Here is a 20811-nt window from a genome sequence, read left to right as displayed (position 1 = left end):
AATCCAGTAATAAAATTAAGTGAATTTAGTGTATTACCTTGATCAACAGTTTTCAGTTTTAATGAGATTTTGCATTCCTGGTCAAGCTCACTGAATTCAGAACAAATGACAGGTACTGTGCTCTCTATCTTCAGGCGATATTCTTTCCCATCTTCTGATATAGTGCTTAATTCAGGGTGTAACTGGTATAAGAAAATATGTAGCCATATCAAAATAGAATTTATTCCTAAGATAAAATTTTACAAGAGCATTTTTCTTAACAGCTCCTATTTTGCTAAATAAGCTGGGAGTAATAACTTAAGCCCTGAAATTTTCAATTTAATAAGATTAAAACCAAATCTTTAAAAACATTAGCACATAGCAGAGTACACGGAGTCACTGTACTGCCCTGAGCTGAGGGATAACTTGGTTCCCCAACATGGCAGGCAGTCTGGTAGGAGTCTGCCTTGATGTTTCTGGTTCTGGGATGGGCACCGGGGAATGGGCACAGACAGAGAGAAGCCTATATTCTTTCATTTGTTTGTTAACATTTACTGACTCACAAATGAGTGTGTTTATTCTGAGAGATTAATATCACCCTTAACATAAGTATCTTTGCATATATAAATCAAAATATCATTGTCACCTCAAATATCTCAAGCTTATGTTGCAGCCTCTGTCTTCCTTAGTTGGATTACTAACTACTGAAGTCTAGGACTGGTCCCATCCCAGTTCATGGGCCAATCCTTTTTAGAGGCAGGAAGTTTTTACTCCATCTGAATTCTTGGCTAGCTCCCTACTAGCCTAATTAGAAACATCTCCTGGGGGCTGACCAATGACCCGGATGTTTTTTGCTGAGTGTTCACCAATGGAGATCCAAAGGTTCTGCCTCCCTGAGGTATGAGCTCTTCTCTCCTCCTACTGTGATTATACTCTTCTGACAACATGGTTACTCTTCTCACTCGTTCCTTGGTCCCTACTGTGTATAAATGGACTTTCTCCAGACCAGTTTTTGTCTTGGCTCTCACAATCTGTTATGAGTCCTATTCACACAATCTATTGATTGTCTCATCTTGTCCTTGAACTAGAGATGAGTCCAGGTCAAACTCCAGTCCTGTGGCTGAGACCACAGGGGGTGTACAGTGCCTGTCTGCCTAGACCTCATGATATTGCCCCATTCATTCCACCACTTGTGGATTCCCTGGATGACTGCTCATCTGCTGTAATAGCAGCAGATCCTGTTCTTGGACCTCCCATGATACCAGCAGTGACCACAGACATTGCCTTGTGTAGTTACCTCCATCTTCACAGTTCATAGAGCCCAGATTTCTGGGTCATTTTTACTTTAATCAGAGGCTCCAGTACCTGACCTGGTACTCGTCTTCCGACCCGCATGCTAACTAAATATCAATAATCTAACTTTTAGACATGTGATAGAATGAATTATGGGAATAAAGCTTTCATTTTTAATTTTTTTAAGTTAATTATTTTGACAGAGAGAGAGAAAGAGAGAGAGAGCACAAATTCGGGAGGGACAGAGAGAAAGAGAGGGAGAGAGAATTCTAAGCAGGCTCCACAATGTCAGTGGAGAGCCCGATGCAGGGCTCCAGTTCATGAAGTGTAAGATCATGACCTGAGCCAAAGTCAGACATTTAACTGACGAGCTACCCAAGTGCCCCACTTTTATTCTAATTTGAGCTATTTCTCAAAAAATATGCAAGTATATTCCAATTTTAGTTCATTAACAGGGGCCCTCGAACAGTGCTGTGCATTAGAATTATTTGGGTAATTTTTCAAAAATATAGACTCTCGGATCTCAGTGTTCAGTCTGTGATGAGGTCTTGGAACCAGCATCCACAGATCACAGTATAGAAAACACAGTGATAGAGAAGTAATCTGTCTGATCCATCCCCGTGGCTACATACCTTAATGCCTGCAAAAAATTCTTGGCTTTCGATGGCTAAGCTTTGTACATGTGGATTCTCCAACAAAAAGATGGAAGCACTACAGAATATCTATGAACACAGTTATGAATAATCATTTAGCAATACAATTATGGAGAAAATATGTGTAAACTATTGTAATTAAGTACTTAACTTATAGTAGATTGTGCATAAAAGATAATAAGAAGCTAAACAATTTGAAAACTTGCTTGAAAATCGAGAAAAATTCCACAATTTAAAAATATTACCTATTCAAACCTAACATAAATCAAAGTGTTATAGACTTTGTATTTAAGATATATTTAAAAGTAGATAAGTGACATCATCATTAAAAAAATAAAAATATTTTTCAAGAATAAAAACGTATCATTTTAAAACCAGAAAGAGGCATCAAGTTATAAGGGTTCATTGATAATTCAGCAAATGGTAACAGCAGATATTCATATGTAGTCATTAAGATACTGACTCATCCAGTATCATTTGAGTTGGTACAATTGCCAAGGAAAAAAGAAAAAGAAAAACATTAGTGCTTGGTATTCTGGGGATGAAGGTATTTTTAGGATATGTTAAAAAACTCATTTTTTAAAATCAATTCATTCACGAAAAGAAAAAAAAAATGTGAACATACCCTATCTCCGAGTCTGAGATTTATTCCATCCAGCTCTAAAAGAGAGAATGCCTGAACTGTGGTCTCTTGCTTCAGCTCCTCTTTGATTTCTTGAGAAGAAAGCCTAGACCAAGTTATGAGAAATCCCACCGAAGTGCTTGTAGGGGAAACATCAAAAGCACACCTACAGAAAAGCCTGGATTCAATCAGCTCCACCACAACTTCTGGCCTTCCTGGGGGCGGTGGTGGCACTGAGACAAACCGCTGACCTGAGGGGAAAAAATGCATAATCTGTCATCAATCAGGCATCTTAAAGAATGGATAATGACAAGCAGAAAGCTCATGGAGACTGCGGCTCAGGGGTTTATACTAAGAAAAGTAAAATACATTCAGAAAGATAACTATTATCTAGCAATCAGCAAAGCAGCACATTTTTATTTTTGACCCAATAATCACAGAAATATTGATAGCAGAGAAACTTATCAGCTCATCAAGCTTATATTAATGTACTTTGGATGTGTCTACCCTTGAAAAAAGTCTAGCTCTTGAGCATAAAAGTAATTCACCTCCTTCGAAGTGATTTATGAAAGATTTCCCTTTCTAAAAGATTGAACAAAGAAATAAAATTAAGGTTTTTTTACGTTATAATTTCTTGCTTAAAAAGTAGTCATTTATAGGGGTGCCTGGGTGGCTCACTCGGTTGAATGTCCAGCTTCGTTCTGCTCAGGTCACGATCTTGTGGTTTGTGAGTTCTAGCCCCACATCGGGCTCTGTGCTGACAGCTCGGAGCCTGGAGCCTGCTTCGGATTCTGTCTTCCTCTCTCTCTGCCCCTCCCCTGCTTCCTCTCTCTCTCTCTCAAAAATAAACATTTAAAAATTAAAAAAAAAAGTCATTATAATGTAAACTCAAAAGGCTTACTATTTTCCTCTTATAACTCAACCCATCATTACTCTGGGTTGAAAGAGCAGCTCATTACAGGACTGATTAAACTGTTGAGTGAAATACATCAGGTGTTAAACAACAGTCTTACTCTTTTCACTTATCTGATGTTAAAAATGTTTGAAATTTTCTCTAGGAACTTGGGAAGATTTTGCAATTTTCATCTCTGGTCATTTGTAAGATTAAATTTAGGGATCTAAAATGTCTCTAAATGAGTTTTTTAAATTTCCTTTGTTTTAGAAAAGAGAAAAATATCTAAGTGATAAATTTTACAAGATTTAAAAAACGTGTTAAAATGTACAAATTTTTTTTAGGATATACATGGTCATTTTACAATAGTTGCAAAAGTAATTTTTTTAGTCCTCTCATAGATTTTTGAAAACTCTGAGGGATTCTAACCTAAATATAAGGGAAAAAATAACCTTGTGTATTTTAAGATATTTTAACTTGCTATTTTGTTAGGTATTCAATTAGAAAATCCGAGTAGCAAATGAATTTTTTTCAAATTAATCTGAGTAATAAATATTGTTGTTTTTTTTTTTTATTTTGAGAGAGAGAGAGAGAGAGAGAGAGAGAGAGAGAGAGAGAGAAAGAGAAAGAGAGAGCGAGAGAACACGCAAGCAGGGAAGGGGCAGAGAGAGTACCAAGCAGTGTCCGTGTTGTCAGCACAGAGCCTAACTCGGGGCTCGATTTCACAAACTATGAGGCCATGACCTGAGCCAAAATCAAGAGTTGGATGATTAACTGAGCCACCCAGGCACTCCTAATCTAAGTAACAAATACCTTGCCAAACATCTTAAACATGGGGTCAAATCATTATGTTCACATTTGAAAGAAATAATAGACTACTCTTTAGTACATTGGTTTTTAAAAAAATTATATATGAGGGAAAATTTCCTCTTACATAAATTAGGAAAAAGAAGTTCAACTTATTTCCAAACAGGGAAGAACTGTCTATGGAAATGATTATTTAGAGTAAGAGATGACCGATAACTGAAAAGAAAATAATTCATGAAAATTAAAATTTTGAATCACTATTTTAAATGGCATCAACTATCTGGGTGAAAAAACAGATCATTGCTCACAACAATGTAGATGAAAGAAACTTTGTCAACATATATTTAAAAGAAAAGTTTGCAAAAACAAGAGATAAATTATTTCTGCTTGTACCTTTTTGTCAATTCTGATATTAACAGTTGCTGGATATGTTAACATATTCTCTACTTTATCCTGAAGCTGTTGACTTTTGATTCAATATTTCCATTCAAGGGTTATCTCCCCAGATTGTGTATGGTTTTGTATAGCATTTTTTCCCAATAATTGCATAAGCCTTCTGTACAACATACATACATAGCTTAAATTTATTGCTTATTCAGAAAAGAAAAGCGATTTCACTATAATATATGTATATGAGAAAGATAATCCAAACCTATTATGCAGGCTATATATAAAGTATAACAAATATACTTTATGTTTAATATTACTATTATTAGGGATATTGTTTTGTTCTCTTAAGAATTTAAATCACAGTGTTTAATTAAACTGAGACTTTCAGATAAAATAATAACTTGTTTAAAGAACAGTAGGAAAAGGAGCTGGAAAATCCATTTACAATTGGAATAAAACATAGAAAAACAACTCAGAGGGATTTACTTTGAGTGCTATTATTTTGTTTTTTGAAAGAGAGTGCAAGTGAGGAAGGGGCAGAGAGCAAGGGGGAAGAAGACTATTAAGAAGCTTCCATGCCCAGCATAGAGCCCATGTTGGGGTTTGACCTCCCAACTGTGAGATCATGATCTGAGCCAAAATCAAGAGTCAAATCCTAAACTGACAGAGCCACCCAGGCACCCCTTATTTTGAGCATTATTATAAGGGTAGTTTTCAAAGGCAAAACACATTAATTTTTAGAACTGGTATCTAAATATTATATAATCTATCTTGATTTGTTTTTTGTCATTATGGTTTATTTTATCAAACACCTTAGTTAATTACATGTCAACAATCCCATATTCATTTATGATATTCTCATATCATCATCAATATACTTGACCAATATATCCCGCAAAAACGCTAAGGTTTCAATAATAATTTTAATTTCTTCTCATCCTTTAAGTAGATATCATAAATTTATTAGACGATCTATTTAGAGTTATTTTAAGAAATACTGACATAGGATTTTTTTAGTTTGTAAACAACTTCTAAAAATTTAATTTAGAAAATAAAAAAAAATAAAGATTTGAAGGAGAAAAATTACAAGTACCATTAACATTTTTGGTGTTTATCTTTCAAGAGTTATTTGGTATAAATGCAATTGCTTTCAGAAAATAAAAATGAGACTGTCCTACATATTTTGATTTCTTAACTACAGCATGCTATTAATATTTACTAATATCAAAGAATGTATTCCTGAATTTTAATATTGTTTATAGAATATTTTATCATGGGTACACCAAAAATATTGAATCATCAGCAGTTATTGTATATTTGCAATTTAGTTTTTCATATTATTAGAAAAATGCTGTTTTAAAGAGAGTACTTACATGCTTCTTTAAATATTTCTATAAGCTAGACTTTTGAAAATGGAATTGTTGAGGACAAATATATGTGCATTTTTAATATTGTTGTGATATACTGCCAAATATTTCCCCTTAAAAGAATTCTACCAATATCTGTAGGGTATGACATGCCCAACTCCAGATACTTGCTAATTCCAGGACTATTCCTTACAGGCAGGATAAAGTGATTTTTATTTTTGATAGCCATGAGACTGAGGTGAAGTCAAATAGCATAACTAACATCTAAGTAAGTTGCAGAACATAAAAACCCATTGAAATGGGGGCACCTGGGTGGCTCAGTCAGTCAAGTGTCCAACTCTTGATTTCAGCTCAGGTCATGATCTCACAGTTTGTGAGACTGAGCCCTGAATCAGGTTCTCGGCTGACAGCACGGAGTTTGCTTGGGATTCTCTCTCTCCCTCTTTCTCTCTGCCCCTCCCCCTGCTCATGCTCTCTCTCTCTCTCTCTCAAGATAAATGAATAAACAAAACAACTTTGAAATTGTAAGTTTATAAATTGTTAAAAAAAATAAAATTTGATACTTACGAACACAGTCACCACTAATTTCAATTTCATCAGGGTCACATGGGTGTAATTTTGCATCAGAAATAGCTGCAAAAGGTTAAGGTTTGTATATTTATTCAATTGAGCATAAAGTTATAAATACATACATAAATATCTGAAATGACAATTCCTCGGAGAAGTATGTTTCAATAGACTAAGACTTACTTATTCTCATTTTTATTTATAATAAAATTTTCCCTTTTCAGGATGAGATCAAATAGAGATAATTTAGAATCATATTTTAAAACAACTACAGCTTTCATGTCTTGTTTCCTAAATTTTAGTCTACGCTATTAAGTAATGAAACTAAAATTTACATAAATTTATACAACAATTGGTTTGAACCACTTCTGTGGAACTTGTTTCCCCTATAATCATGTGCAGGGTTACAGAAATGAGTTGACAGCTGTCATGGTAATAACTATAACCCAATGCCAAACTAGGTTCATTGGAACAAAGGTAACTACTCGAACAAAGACAGGCTCATCAGATTGCTTCTTGGAAGAATTTAGAATTTAAACTGAGAGACAAGGACTTGAGAGCAGAGTCAAGTCAATGATGAAGTTCTACAGGAATGTGTATAGACTCTTATTGCTAACCTCATGGGAGGTGCTCTAATGCTCATATCTTCTGAGGCCTTCTTATTTAACTCTTTCTCAGATTCAATGACACATCCTAAAATCCTTAGAGTTCATGACTTTTAAACATTATTTCAACTTGTTTTCTGTTATTTGTAACTCAAACTAATGATTCATTGTGAGTTATACCTTTTTAAAATTTTTTTTTAACGTTTATTTATTATTGAGAGATAGAGACAGAGCATGAGCATGGGAGGGACAGGGAGAGAGGAGGAGAATCAGAATCAGAAGCAGGCTCCAGGTTCTGAACTGTTAGCAAAGAGCCCGACACAGGGCTTGAACTCACAAACCGTGAGATCCTGACCTGAGCTGAAGTCCGACACTTAACTGACTGAGCCACACAGGCACCCCTTTTGTGAGTTATATTTTTATATGCATTTTGATCATAGTTCATTTTTTAAAATTTGTGTATAAATGATTTGTTGAAACTACTGTCCTTTTTCTAAAGAATTGACTATATTTAGTGTTGAAAATCAGTTGATTATACGTGTGTTGATTTATTTCTGGGCTCTGTTCTTATCCACTGATCTATCTTGATGCAAACATAACACTTTACAGATTAACTTTAGGATAAATCTGAAAGTCACTATAAATTGCCCAACTCTTTTCCTGATCAAGGTAGTTTGGGGTATTGTAGATATTTTGAATTTCCATATAAATTTTAGGAAAATTTGTCAATCTCCAAAAAAAAAAAAAAACTTGCTGAGATATTGATTAGGACTGTTTTAGAGCTATAAATTACCTTGAGAATTGGTTTCTTAACATTGATCTTTGTTCCATAAACATGGTTTATCTCTCCATTATTTTAAGTTTTCCAATTTTTCTCAGCAAAGTTTTACTGTTTTCACTTTATAGGTCTTGTGCATCTTTTTCCATATTTATTCCTAAGTATTTCATATAGTTGGTACTATAATTAGTATTTTTAGATAAAATTGCTGCTAGTACGTATATAAAGAAATACAAATGATTTTTATATGTTGATCTTTTTTCTTTCAGTATTACTTCTTACTAGCTCCAATAGCTATTTTGTAGATTCCACTGGATTTTCTAAATAGATGATCATACCATCTGCATTTATATGTATGAGGGATATAGTTTTCTTGAGTGTCTGTGTCTTGCTTTTACTTTGAGAGTATTGTTGGCTCTACAGAAGTTTTTTGGTCCCTACTATTCATTTTTCTGGAAAAGTTATGTAAAATTGGTATTATTTCCTCCTTTATTATTTGGAAGAATTCCCAAACCATCTGGGCCAGGGTTCTTGTTTGTTTGTTTTATTTTATCTGTGGAATGGATTTTAACTAAAAATACAATTTGTTTAACAATTATAGGGCCATTGAAATTATTTTTTCTTTTGAATGAGCTCTAGTATCCATGTATTTCAAGAAATTTGTCTACTTCATTTAAGTTGTCAAATGTATTGGCAGTTATTCATAATAATTCCTTATTCTTATAATTCTTTTAATATCTGGAGAGTCTGTATTTTATCACCTCTCTTATTCCTGATATTGGAAACCTGTGCCTTTACTTTTTTCATTTTGTGTATTATTCCATTGATTTTCACTCTGATCGTTATTTCCTTTCTGCTTACTTTGGGTCTCATTTGTGCTGCTTCTAGTTTCTTAACATATAAACTGAGTTGTTTTTTTTTTTTTTTTTTTTTTTTTTTACAGATCCCACAGATCTGTAAACTCTCTTGTTTTCACAGTATATTTAGGGGTTGTTTTTTTTTTTTTACTAACATCAAACTTTTTCTTATATTCTAATTTCCTTACTCTAGGGCCTAGCATGTAATCTATCTTGGTAAATGTTTCTGGTGCACTTGTAAAGAATGTGGGTTGTTCTGTCATCTGTGGAATCTTCTCTAAATGTCATTTAGATCAAGTTGATTGATAGAATCTTTCCACTCTCCTCCATTTTTTTTGTTTTTGTTTCTATGTGCTCAATTATTGACTGATGAGTGTTAATCTCCAACATGAACCATAAATTTGTCTATTTCTTCTTAAAGATCTGTAAGTTTTGCTTCCTGTATTTTGAATTCTGTTATTAGGTACATAAGTATTTAGAACCATTTTATCCTGTTGTTCAATTGATCCTTTTATCTTTAGGAAATGACCCTTGCTCTTCTAGGTGATATTCTTTGCTCAATAATTTACTTTGTCTGATATGTACAATGCCACTCTAGATTTCTTGTCATTTGTGGTACCTAAGTCAATCCTTTTCTTTCCTCATATTTATAACCTCATTTTTCTTTATGTTTTACATGGGCTTCTCTGGGAAGCCTATAGTTATAGTTGGGTGTTACTTTTATTATCCAATCTGAAAATTTCTGACTTTCAATTGGGGTATTTAGATCACATATATTTAATATAATTATTGATATTCTAGGGTTTAAATCTATCATGTTGCTATTTTCTATTTGTCCTTTTGGCACTTTTCACTTGTTTCTGTATCTCTAAAAGGTGTATTTTGTGTATCTTATCTATTTTATTGGCTATTAGATACACACACATATTTTAGTGGGTGCTGTAGGGTATATAGTATATGTCCTCAATTTCTCATGGCCTACTTCCAATTGATATAATGCCTCTTTGTATAGCATAAGGACCTAATAACCACCTTGCTAAGTACAAACATGGAAAATATGAAAAAACATTTTCCAATGAACTTTTCTCATTAAATAACATATATAAATCTTTTTGCTTGAATGGCATTGATTATAAGTATAATCTTGAATTAACGTTTGTCTTCTTTGCCTTATAGAAATTGTAGATAAATTGTATGAAAGTTATATGTAAGTTATAAAAAACAAAAGTCATAAGAATATATTATTAAAATGGTGACAATTTTCTTTAATTTGTGCTGTTTTGATAATGTTCAAAATTTTTTTTTTAATATTTGTTCATTTTTGACAGAGAGAGAGAGACACACAGAGCATTAGCAGGGGGAGGGGCAGTGAGAAAGACACACACAGAATCTGATGTAGGATCCAGGCTCCGAGCTGTCAGCACAGAGCCCAACACAGGGCTGTAAGAACTCATGAACTGTGAGATCCTGACCTGAGCCAAAGGTGGACATTTAACCAACTGAGCCACCCAGGCACCCCTGTTTTGATGATTTTTAAGTTAAATATACCTGATGGATTGTTGCCTATCCAATAGCCTATTAGCTGGTGACAGAAATATGTCCAAGTAAAAAAGGAGATTTCACAGATTGCCTCTGAAGACAGAGATAAGCCAAAGAATTCTTCTGAAGTAGTTGTGATAAGACTTCTTCCAAATAAGCTCCTTAAGGGGAGGTAAATTCCAGTTAGCACAAGCTCTCTTTTTATCCTTTGGGCTTCCCCTTTTATCCTGTCTAAAATGCACATAAAGAGCAAAAACTGGACCTTCATCTCGTCACTGTGAAGAAAAAGCCTAGAGACTCACAGAGACCTCAGCCTGACATTGTAAATGGCCAAGTCATCATCAGCCCGGAACATCTGCTTCAGATTCTTGGTAAGCAAGAGAAAGAGACACTTAAGAGGATTATATGATTCATTTCTGTTTGCTATCCAGGAATTCTAATTCAAGTTTAAATAGTATTTCAAGGTAAACTTATTGGCACATCAGAGAAGATAATTCATGTGTATATTGATTAATAACTTATCTACAAAAAGTAAAAAATAACAATCTTCTCCCAGAAATTCTCTTTACTTAAAACCAGTAGGAAGACATGAATATGAAGAATAAAAGAAATACTTTTGAATATTCAAACTTGAGAAAATGAATGGCATTAACAGGACATATTTTTTTAAGTATTAACAGCATGTCAAAAAATGCAAATTATATGTATTGAGTTTTTAAATTCAATGTAAACAATATTTTTGTCTAAGTGACTGCTTTTATGATATTCCATGATATAAAAGTTCTGTTTTCATTTTTAATAGTAATCAATATTTCTTAAAAAATAATGTAGATATGTTGTTGGGTTTTTTCCCATTGAAATACCTATGCAATTTTCCACAAATACTTGGTAATATTATTAGAAATTTTGTAAAAATTAACTATTTTGATGACAAGAATACTGAAAAATACTAAAAAGACATTTTTCAAATCTCTCACCTTGGCCACTCAAGATGCATCTCTCTGGATTCTCTCCTTCCTAATGGATAACATTAGCTCTATTAACTGAGCAGTTGCTGTCCTTCCTGAACATACTGCTTTCAACCAGGTTTAGCTGGCTAGCAGCTGTGTAAGAAATGTGAAGACTTACTGGCTAAAGCTCTCAGGATAATTCTCTTAAGACTTCTCAAAGCACAGAATAAAATGAAGAGTTCCCTAACTAGCAGACCCTGCTGCGTTTCCAACCCATGTCTTGTAATACTCTGCTCACTCTTTGCGATCCAACATCTCTGTGCTACTTTCACTCTTGGGAACAACACCACACTTATTGCCTTAAGGCCTTTTACGTGCTGCTGTTGTTGTTGTTGTCTGGGATGTTGTTCCCCACACTTTTTATCTGACCCAGGACTGTTTACCCTCAAACTCTCCATGTCAATGCCCTTTTCTCAGAAGAGGCTTTCTTCTGTGGTTCCTCATTATAAATTTCACCCTCCTTCACCTTTGGTATTCTCATCTACAGCAACTTTTTTTTCTAATTTTCATTTTAGAGAGAGAAAACATGAGTGGGGGAGAGGAGCAGAAGGGGAGAGAGGGAGGGAGGGAAGGAGGGAGGGAGGGAGAGAGAGAGCGCGAGAGAGAGAGAATTCCAAGCAGGATCCACACCCAGCACAGAGCCCAATGTGGGGCTTGATCCCATGATCGTGGGACCATGATCTGGGTGAAGACCAAGAATAGGACACTCAACCCACTGAGCCTCCCAGGCACACCTACAGCAACTTTTAATCTTCTCATTCACACCACTCATTGCAATTTATGGTTCCATGTATATTCCTAGCCATTGTTTTGCCATATCTATTATTTGTAGGTTTTTTTGTTTTTTGTTTTTGGATAATCTAACAACCTCAAGATGAAAATATTCATAGGCATTACTAACACGATTGTCATTGTTTGCTAAATCAAATGTTTGGCCTAGTTTAAGAGCACTAATCCAGAACAGTATCTCCTAGCATTTTCAGTCTCCTACATATGGAGGAATCCAGATAACATAGTAGAGGGATATTGGTTTCCTCCCATAATTTGGTCACATATCAGCAAACTTTCTCCATCCCCAACCAAGAATAAATCCCTCAATTATCAGCTTCATTCCTGTCTAAGCAGTCCAAGTAAAAAATCACCATTATGTAGCTTCTTTCCATTTTGAGCTCCTTGTATCTGAGGAGGTGGGTCACTAGTTCTATTAAACACTTCTATTAATGTGCATTTGTTGTGTCCTTACTTGGTACTGGGCATGAGGTCATGAGACCTTGATATAAAGGGTACATTGCCTTCAAAAAGTTCACAGTCATAATTGAGCACAGAGAAAAAAAACCCAAAAAACTCATTAAGTTCAATTATCTATTGTGAGCTCCATGATGGTGTATTATGGGAACTACCCTCTTCTCCAACATCCTTAGTCAACAACATGGTCAGTGGCAGGCTCACGAATCCACTGTGCATTTTATGTCTGTATATCTCATGTCCTCTCTTAGATAACAAGCCAAAACAGAACTGTCCATTCCTTTCTCTCCCCAACTAATGTGTTGCTTTCCTATCTCAGCTGCTCAAGCAACAAACCTAGGCCTTGTCCTTGGTTCCTTTCTTTCCACCTTCTCTCATATCTAGTGCATGAGCTCTGCCTCCAAAAGACATTCCAACTCAATAACCTCTTCTCTTTGCCACTAGTCTAAACCATTTCCTCCTTCCCCAACCTTTGAGCCACCACTGTCTTTCCACAGCCTCTTCAATGGAGTCTTTTAAATACAATCCATAGATCATATTCACCTATTTTAAATCCCATTAAGGCTTTAAACTGCAGTTATGACTAACTCTAAGTTCTTACCACAGTCAACATACCCTACAGATTCTGTCCCCTTCCTACTTCTCTGATCTCATCTCTGAAGTCTCATCCATTCAGTCTTCCTGCCATGTTGTTCCTCCTTCAGTTCACTGAACAGCCATCTTCATATCTGTCTAAGGACACTGGCATTTGTTGTTCTTTCTACTTAGAATGCTCTTTCCCCATATGTCTTCATGGATGGTTCATTCTCCTCATTCAGAGCTCAGCTCAAGTTCATCAACTGTCAGAGAGACCTTCTTCAGGTACTCTGGGTGAGACAGCATCCTTGTGCCAGTCAATCACTATTGCACTGACCAGTTTTCTCTAATTTATAACACATTTTGCTTCCAAAAACAATTTTATTTTTTATTTTCAGTTTGTGATAAAAATTTTATTTAAAAGTAATTTTAAATGCACATAAAAGTTGCAAAAATAATATGGAGCTTTCCTGGTAATAATACCCTTTCACTAATGTTAACATATTACAAAACCATGATACATTTGTTAAAACTAAGAAATTGATCTTAGGACTCTATTCGTTTTTTTTTTTTTTTAAGTTTATTTATTTTGGCAGGGCAAGGGGAGAGAGAGAGAGAGAGAGAGAGAGAGAGAGAGAGAGGTAGAGACAGAGAGAAAGATAACCCTAAGTAGGCCCTGTGCTGTCAGCACAGAGCCCAATGTGGGGCTCAAACTCACAACCGTGTGATCATGACCTGAGCTAAGATCAAGAGTCGGATGCTTAACCGACTGAGCCACCTAGGTGTCCCAGTTAGGACTCTATTCTTAAAGTGAAAAGTCTATTTGGATTTTACCAGTTTCTGCTAACATTCTTTTCTGTTCCAGTATTCAATCCAGGATATCATCATATTGCATTATTCATCATGTTTCCCTAATCTTTTCCAATCTGTGACAGTTTTTTCACTCTCTCATGACTCTCCATGATTCTGACACTTTTGAAGAGTATTTTTCCCAGGTGTTTTGTATAATATTTCTCACTTTGGATTTGTATGAATTTTCTCATGATTATACTGGGGTTATGGCTTTTAGGGAAGAATACCACAAAGGAGAAGTACATCTTATTGCATGTTATCAGCAGGTAACTGATATCAACATACATTATCACTCATGATATTAACCTTGATCACTTGGTTAATACAGTGTCTACTACGTTTCTCCCTTATAAAAATCACTGTATTTTCCTTTCTATACACTATTATTTGGGAACAAGTCACTAAATACTGCTCACAATCAAAATGAAAGGAATTAGGCCCCATATCCTACGTGGGATACTAACTACAAATATTTGCAATTCTTCTTTAAGGAAGGTTTGTCTCCTTTCTTCCATCAATTTATTTCTCTAATCATGTCTTGATGTAGTAGGGACTCGTGGATATTTATTTTATTCTTTGAGTCATATCCAGTTTATTTTTCTATGTCTGAAGCACTCCACTAGAATGTGAGTTCCATGAGGGAAGATATCTCATTTGTCTTGTTCATTACCATAACCCTAAGGCCTAAAATAATTTCTGGCAAAGGATAAACATTCAATCAATATTAATGAATGAAAGATGAAATAACTTAAAACACATCTGCATGATATCTTTTTATGTGGAATAAGCTTAGGAATTCCTTGAGCTTGCACCCATGGGTTAACAAGGCATAAATAAATAGGAAGCCACAGAATGAAAGCATCAAAGATTAGGTAAACAGGGAAAAGGCCCCCAGTATAGGACAAAGGTATAGGAATAGGAAATTTCAGGATGAAAACATCCAAGATGAGGTAAACAAGATTAGGAATTCAGGGTGGAAGCAGCCCCCAACATAGTACAATAGCAGAAAGCTGCTTTCACAGGAAGGAAGGACCAAAATAGGTAAACAGGTAAAGAGGGCTATGGATGGCAGCAGGGCAAAGTTGCCCAGAGCGGAGCTAATTAGCAAAAGAAAGGTGCCTTGTTGACCCTGACGGTAGCATGCTCTTTCTGTCTTATTCCCTAGGCTAGCTAAGATAAACAGACTCACGCCTGCCGTAAACAACCATCTGCTTGGCACCAGGACTTTGTTTTGTATTGACCCAAACCCCTAACGCCAAATATATTCAAAAGCCCCTTTCCCTCACACCCATGAGTTAATGTTCACGGTTTCACAGTCTCTTTGTGCATGTCCATCATGCTTGTAAGCCTTCTGATCCTAATAAAAACAAGCAAGGACCCTTACTCGTGTCTCGTCTCTTCCTTGACATTAGCCTCTCTCGCATTTCAATCCTGCGTCTGCTCTCTTGCTGGACAAGAGAGAACTCCAGACCCAGAGTCTATGACATCTTTCACTCACCATCCTCATCCTTTAATTAAAAAGGGTGAAAGGGCATGAGGAAACCAAAGAAGTTTTAACAAACTCAATCGTTATGTTCAATGGGAGGAATGGCAAGAAATCTGCTTTGATACTTACACACCAGCAAATATTTCTGAGGATCTTAAGATCTTGGTAAAGAATCCTAAACAGATTTGGCCAATTTAAACCAGAAATTTAGCTTCACTCTAGCAATAGTGGCAGACCAAGACTCAGTGAGATTTGTATTATCTCAACACAACCTATCCAGAGAATGGCCCAAACAGAGCAACACACACAGTTCTGTGACTAGTAGTTCATGGATATTACTCATGTTTTCTTACCTTCTGCACAATATCCCATACATCCTTGAGTGGGCTGTAGTAAGTACACAAAAAATTTTCCACAGTTTCTTACAGACACTGGGATTTGAAAAAGACAGCAGTCTTTTGTAGCGTTAAACAGAAAATGCCATGTGGCACAAGCTGTCAGTTGCTTGATCTCTCCAGGTGAAGGCAGTGTCTCTGAATCTCTCAGGGATAGCCAGATGGGGGCCTGTGTTCCACAGTGATTCATCTTTTGCAATAGAGAAAACAAAAGTTGAAAATCCAAGTTATTTTCACATGTGATAGATAAATCAACTTTGCATTTTTTTCTGAACCACCTTTAAAATATTAAGTTATCATTTAAAAAAACCTAATAACTTGTACCTGTACTATAAAAGTAACTTTATGGAATATTAAATTTAAGGTAGATTGCTCATAATTAATATAACCTTACTCAATTTAAATTTATTCTGTGTTACTTTTGTATTATGAACAAGAGAAATTCAGTATCAGATAACTTACTATCATAGCAATATATTTTAAGGTAAGATAGGTGAATCTGAAGTTATCTTAATACAGAGCAAAAAGATAAACTCACCTTGGAGATTTCTTCTGAAATTACTAAATATAGTATATGTAAGAAGTTAATGCATGGTTCAAGAGGTATCAAAAATCAGGGGAGAAGGAAAGGACTGTTCAGAATTTGGTGATGAAACAACTGGTTGGCGATTTGGGGAAAGAAAGGAAGTTAAAGCCTCACTTGAAGCCAATTAGCAAAATCACTTCCAGATGGAAAATGGAATTAAACAGAAAACTAATCCAGGAAAAATAAGAAGAAACTATATATGACTTGGGAAGGACCCAGGCACTTGCTAAATGCATGACCTTGGGACAGGAACTCAACATCCATCTTTTCCTTTTGTTCTAGGTGGATTGCAGAATGTACCACACTGTACTATGGTGAGCTATAAACATAATTATGTACACAACATAATTTCTACATAGCAATGACTCAGTAATTACTAGCCAGATTATAGCACTCAGTATTATTATTATCCCCATGCTTAATAGCAAAGGAAATCATAAAGGAAAAGACTAATAGTTGTGTTTAAATAGTAATTTTAAAAATATAAGACAAATAAGAATTTAATAGGAAATATTATTTAATAGGATTATATTGTCACATTATTATACTTATTTTATTTTAATGATATATTATTATCCACTTAAAAACTAAGATCACAAGGGCACCAGGGTGGCTCAGTAGGTCAAGCATTTGACTCTTGGTTTTGGCTCAGTTCATGATCTTGCAGTTCATGAAACTGAGCCCCGTGTCGGGCTTTGCACTGACAGCACTGAGCCTGCTTGGGATTCTCTCCCTCTCTCTCTCCCCCTTCTCTGCGGTCACCTTCTCTCTCCTCTCTCTCAAAACAAATAAATATTATTAGAAAAGGTACTTTTATCTACTGCTACTGAAATGAAATATTAGCATATTTTCTAAAAACAATTATATGTATCAAAAAGATACTAACCTTCACTAATTTTACTTATAAAAATAATCTTACTAAATACACTAGTGATAGAATATTATGTTCAAAATTAATTTTAAAGAATATTCAACAGCATAGGAAAATGTTAATGCTTTAATGGTACCTGAAAAAAGCATGTTATGCAGTTTAACATGTAGCATGAACCTTAAAGAACAATATGAAAAGAGGGAATGACAGAAAAATGTGAATGGAGGTATGACTGTGTGGGTGGATGATGAATGAATGAATGTTATTCTATTAAATGTCTCTTATTTTCTAAGTTTTCTGTAGTGCACATAAATTACTTTAAACATTATAATAGACATTTATTTACACAGACATGTATTATCCTGTAGAGTTAAAAAAAAAATCACTTCTCCAGTTCGATGCTGCAAAGCCTTGGTTCAAGTAGGAGATGAAAGAGTGGGGGCAGAGAACACTTCCTCATGGGGGCACAGACCCAGCGGAATCATCTCACCTTTACATTTGTGTCAGGTTCTAGATTCAATTATAGTTAGTTCAGCCAAAGAAAAAGAACGCAAATATTTAAGGATGTAGTAAATTTCCTGTAATTTCTTCAAATTTTACTTTTAAATTCTGATTTTTTTTGTTTATCACAAACAAAATGCCACAAAAGTGATAAGCAAATAAACAAAAAGGAAAAAATAAGATAGCCACATGTCACCAATTAAAATTAAATATTGTTAAAATCTGGATATTTTTACTGAGTTTTTTTACATTGCGTGTTTAAAAGGGAAAATAATTCCTGCTTCCGCATAATTCACAAAAGGTGAGTAACAATAAGGGGAATGAACCTTCTATTTAAGACTGACCAGAAATGAAGTACTTGGAATACACATGATTTTACTGTTAGCAGGTTACTTGTGTGTGGTTCAGGACATGAGCTCCGGAGACTGGTGGTCTGTGATCAAAACTTGGGTGTTTGGGTAGCTGGGTAACTCTAGTAGGAGTGTTTCACCTAGGAACCTATGTTTCCTGTGCTATATGATGGAAATAATGATGACAGGTTACATTGTAGAGCCATTATAAAAACTACATAAGATATTGTAGGTAAAAACTCTTGGTGGACTGCATGAGCATAACATTAACCATTGTTATTACTATTACCATGAGAACAGGGAACATGGAGATACCTCTTTGGATTAACTCAATCTCGATACACAAGCAAAAAAATATTTTAGAGTGAGAAATAAACTGGTTGTAACAAGATTCGACCCTCATGAAAACATACATAAGGAAAAGCACATGCAGTTCTTAGTGAGTTGAAATACCTCAACACATTTGGTTGGCATCTCAGCAGGTCTGTCAAAGATGAGAAACCGATACCATCCGGGAGACAGGGACCGGTCACACACCAGGTTTTGAAAGGGAGAATGCTGGAGTTGCAAAGAGTCAAAATGCACACTTCGGTACGGGCTCTGAAGAATCTGGTGTCCCCCAGGAGAGCACTCCTGAGCTAGGAGGGAAAGACAGTATCTTAAGTACGCGTTTCCTTCATTAACATGGGTTAGTCCTCAATTAAAATTGATTCTTTCCCCAAATTAAACAAATAATCCACAACTGCACATAAGGACCATCAGAAATGTCAGGGTCTCTTAGTAAGTCAAAGATGTATTCCACTTTTCATAAAGGCAGTAATCCAGTCAGCAAACTGTAGGATGTGCTTTTGAGGTACTTGAGCTTCAAGAATTTTATTTTCATTTAATTTGGACAGTCAATGTTGTTATCACTGTTGACATAGGTTTTTGTTGTTGTTGTTGTTTTTTTTTTCATTCTTTCCATCTGAAGTTACAGCCCCTATAAGCCTCCTCTTGAGGATGGCCTTCCAGGTTTGAATGCCATTACTGACCCTCCATGACCTGCTTTCCTTCCCAGTAACTATATGTCCCCCAATATCCATCTCTACCAAGTCCTGAAAGGCAACAAAGTAAATTAAGCTTTTAATGCTAATCTAATTTTTGCAAAATGCCCTCCTACTGAAGCTTCCTGCATTCTTCAGTACAGGAAAGAATATAAAGTTGTCAAGCTTTTTTCTTTCTTTTCTTTTTTTTTTTTTTTAAGATAAAGTATTGGAATCCCTTTTTACTACCAAACACAGGAAAAGGAATGGGGTTCAGGGGTACAGTTTTGAAGGAGAAAAAGAAGAGTTCCGTAGTTTTTTGGGGAAGTTGTCTTAGCAGCACTTGGCCTGGGAGATACTTCTGTGAAACCCACAGAGGCAGAACATCAGGCTCCTCTTCCCATGAAGAAGAGAGAATCAGGGGCGCCTGGGTGGCTCAGTCGGTTAAGCGGCCGACTTTGGCTCAGGTCATGATCTCGTGGTCTGTGAGTTCGAGCACAGAGTGTTGGGTTCTGTGCTGACTGCTCAGAGCCTGGAGCCTGTTTCAGATTCTGTGTCTCCCTCTCTCTCTGAACCTCCCCCATTCATGCTCTGTCTCTCTCTGTCTCAAAAATAAATAAACATTAAAAAAAATTTTTTTTTAAATAAAAAAAAAGAGAGAAGCAGATGTCAGAAGAAGAGACGTCCTAGAAATATGACTCTTGTTTGAGCTTCCTGTACTCTCGAATGATAGGGAGCAGAGAACTGCCCTTATTTGGGTACCAGAGTTTCTTGTTGACACAGTAGGTAGAAAATCTCCAAATATTAGCTATTACATACACTGAAGGAAAGCACTATTATAAAGATAATATCCATGAAATTGAAACGGGAAAGGAAAATCCAATCATTACTAAGGTACCTCACTGTGGGACAAATTTATCTAACTGAACAAAACTCTCAAACATATATACATAATTTTAGGTTACAGAGGTGTTTTTCAATCAAAATCAATTTCTGAGCTTAAGGGCATAAACTAGAAACACTAATTTGCAAGTAGATATCATAAATGTAGCTTATACAATTTTTATTATGATTTTTTGCTGTTCATTTTGTTGTTTGTAGATATTACAATTAAATTGCACAAAATGTAGTGTTCTTAAAGAATTTTTAGAGTAAAAAAATTTAGGAATAAGCACAAAAGTTTCCTCTTCCTTTTATCTCTTGCTATACAAGTTTTAAATTTCCCAAGAAAAATGTAATCCAAAAAGCTCTATTGACTTTAATGATCTCAATCTGTCAACACTGGATAAATATTTCATAAAATGTGTATGGATGGAACTCAGGGGATGTGCTATCATTTCATCTAATTTTGAAATAACTCTAAGGTCCTATCAATACCAGAACACTGTACCTGGTTAGAAACTAAGGAAATATTTAAAAAGAGATTCCTAGTGAGGTTTGCATGAATTATTGAGATGTTTTCTCTGTTCTCTTTCCTGCAGTAGAATTTTGTGTTCGGAAAAAAGTCACTAAGTCCATCTTTATTCTGTGTGGTATTTCTTCTTCCTAAGTGCTTCTGTAGCTCTCAC

At 35.3% G+C, this 20811-nt stretch overlaps 1 protein-coding gene across 5 annotated transcripts in view; it reads right to left on the bottom strand.

Moving 5' to 3' along the window:
- Positions 1-20811, bottom strand: part of VWDE (von Willebrand factor D and EGF domains) — a 78139-nt gene that overhangs the window by 48969 nt on the left and 8359 nt on the right. For all 5 annotated transcript variants that reach the window (XM_058724968.1, XM_058724969.1, XM_058724973.1 and 2 more), the window contains exons 2-7: positions 18675-18859; positions 15872-16103; positions 6571-6636; positions 2551-2798; positions 1905-1994; positions 38-182 (exon numbers count right to left, since the gene is read on the bottom strand). In XM_058724968.1, coding sequence (XP_058580951.1) covers positions 38-182; positions 1905-1994; positions 2551-2798; positions 6571-6636; positions 15872-16103; positions 18675-18859 — 966 coding nt within the window. The remainder of the gene's footprint in view (positions 1-37; positions 183-1904; positions 1995-2550; positions 2799-6570; positions 6637-15871; positions 16104-18674; positions 18860-20811) is intronic.

This window comes from Neofelis nebulosa, chromosome 4, assembly GCF_028018385.1.
Source record: "Neofelis nebulosa isolate mNeoNeb1 chromosome 4, mNeoNeb1.pri, whole genome shotgun sequence".
In the NCBI taxonomy this organism is placed as follows: Eukaryota; Metazoa; Chordata; class Mammalia; order Carnivora; family Felidae; genus Neofelis; species Neofelis nebulosa.
This window is presented reverse-complemented; position numbering and strand designations above follow the sequence as displayed.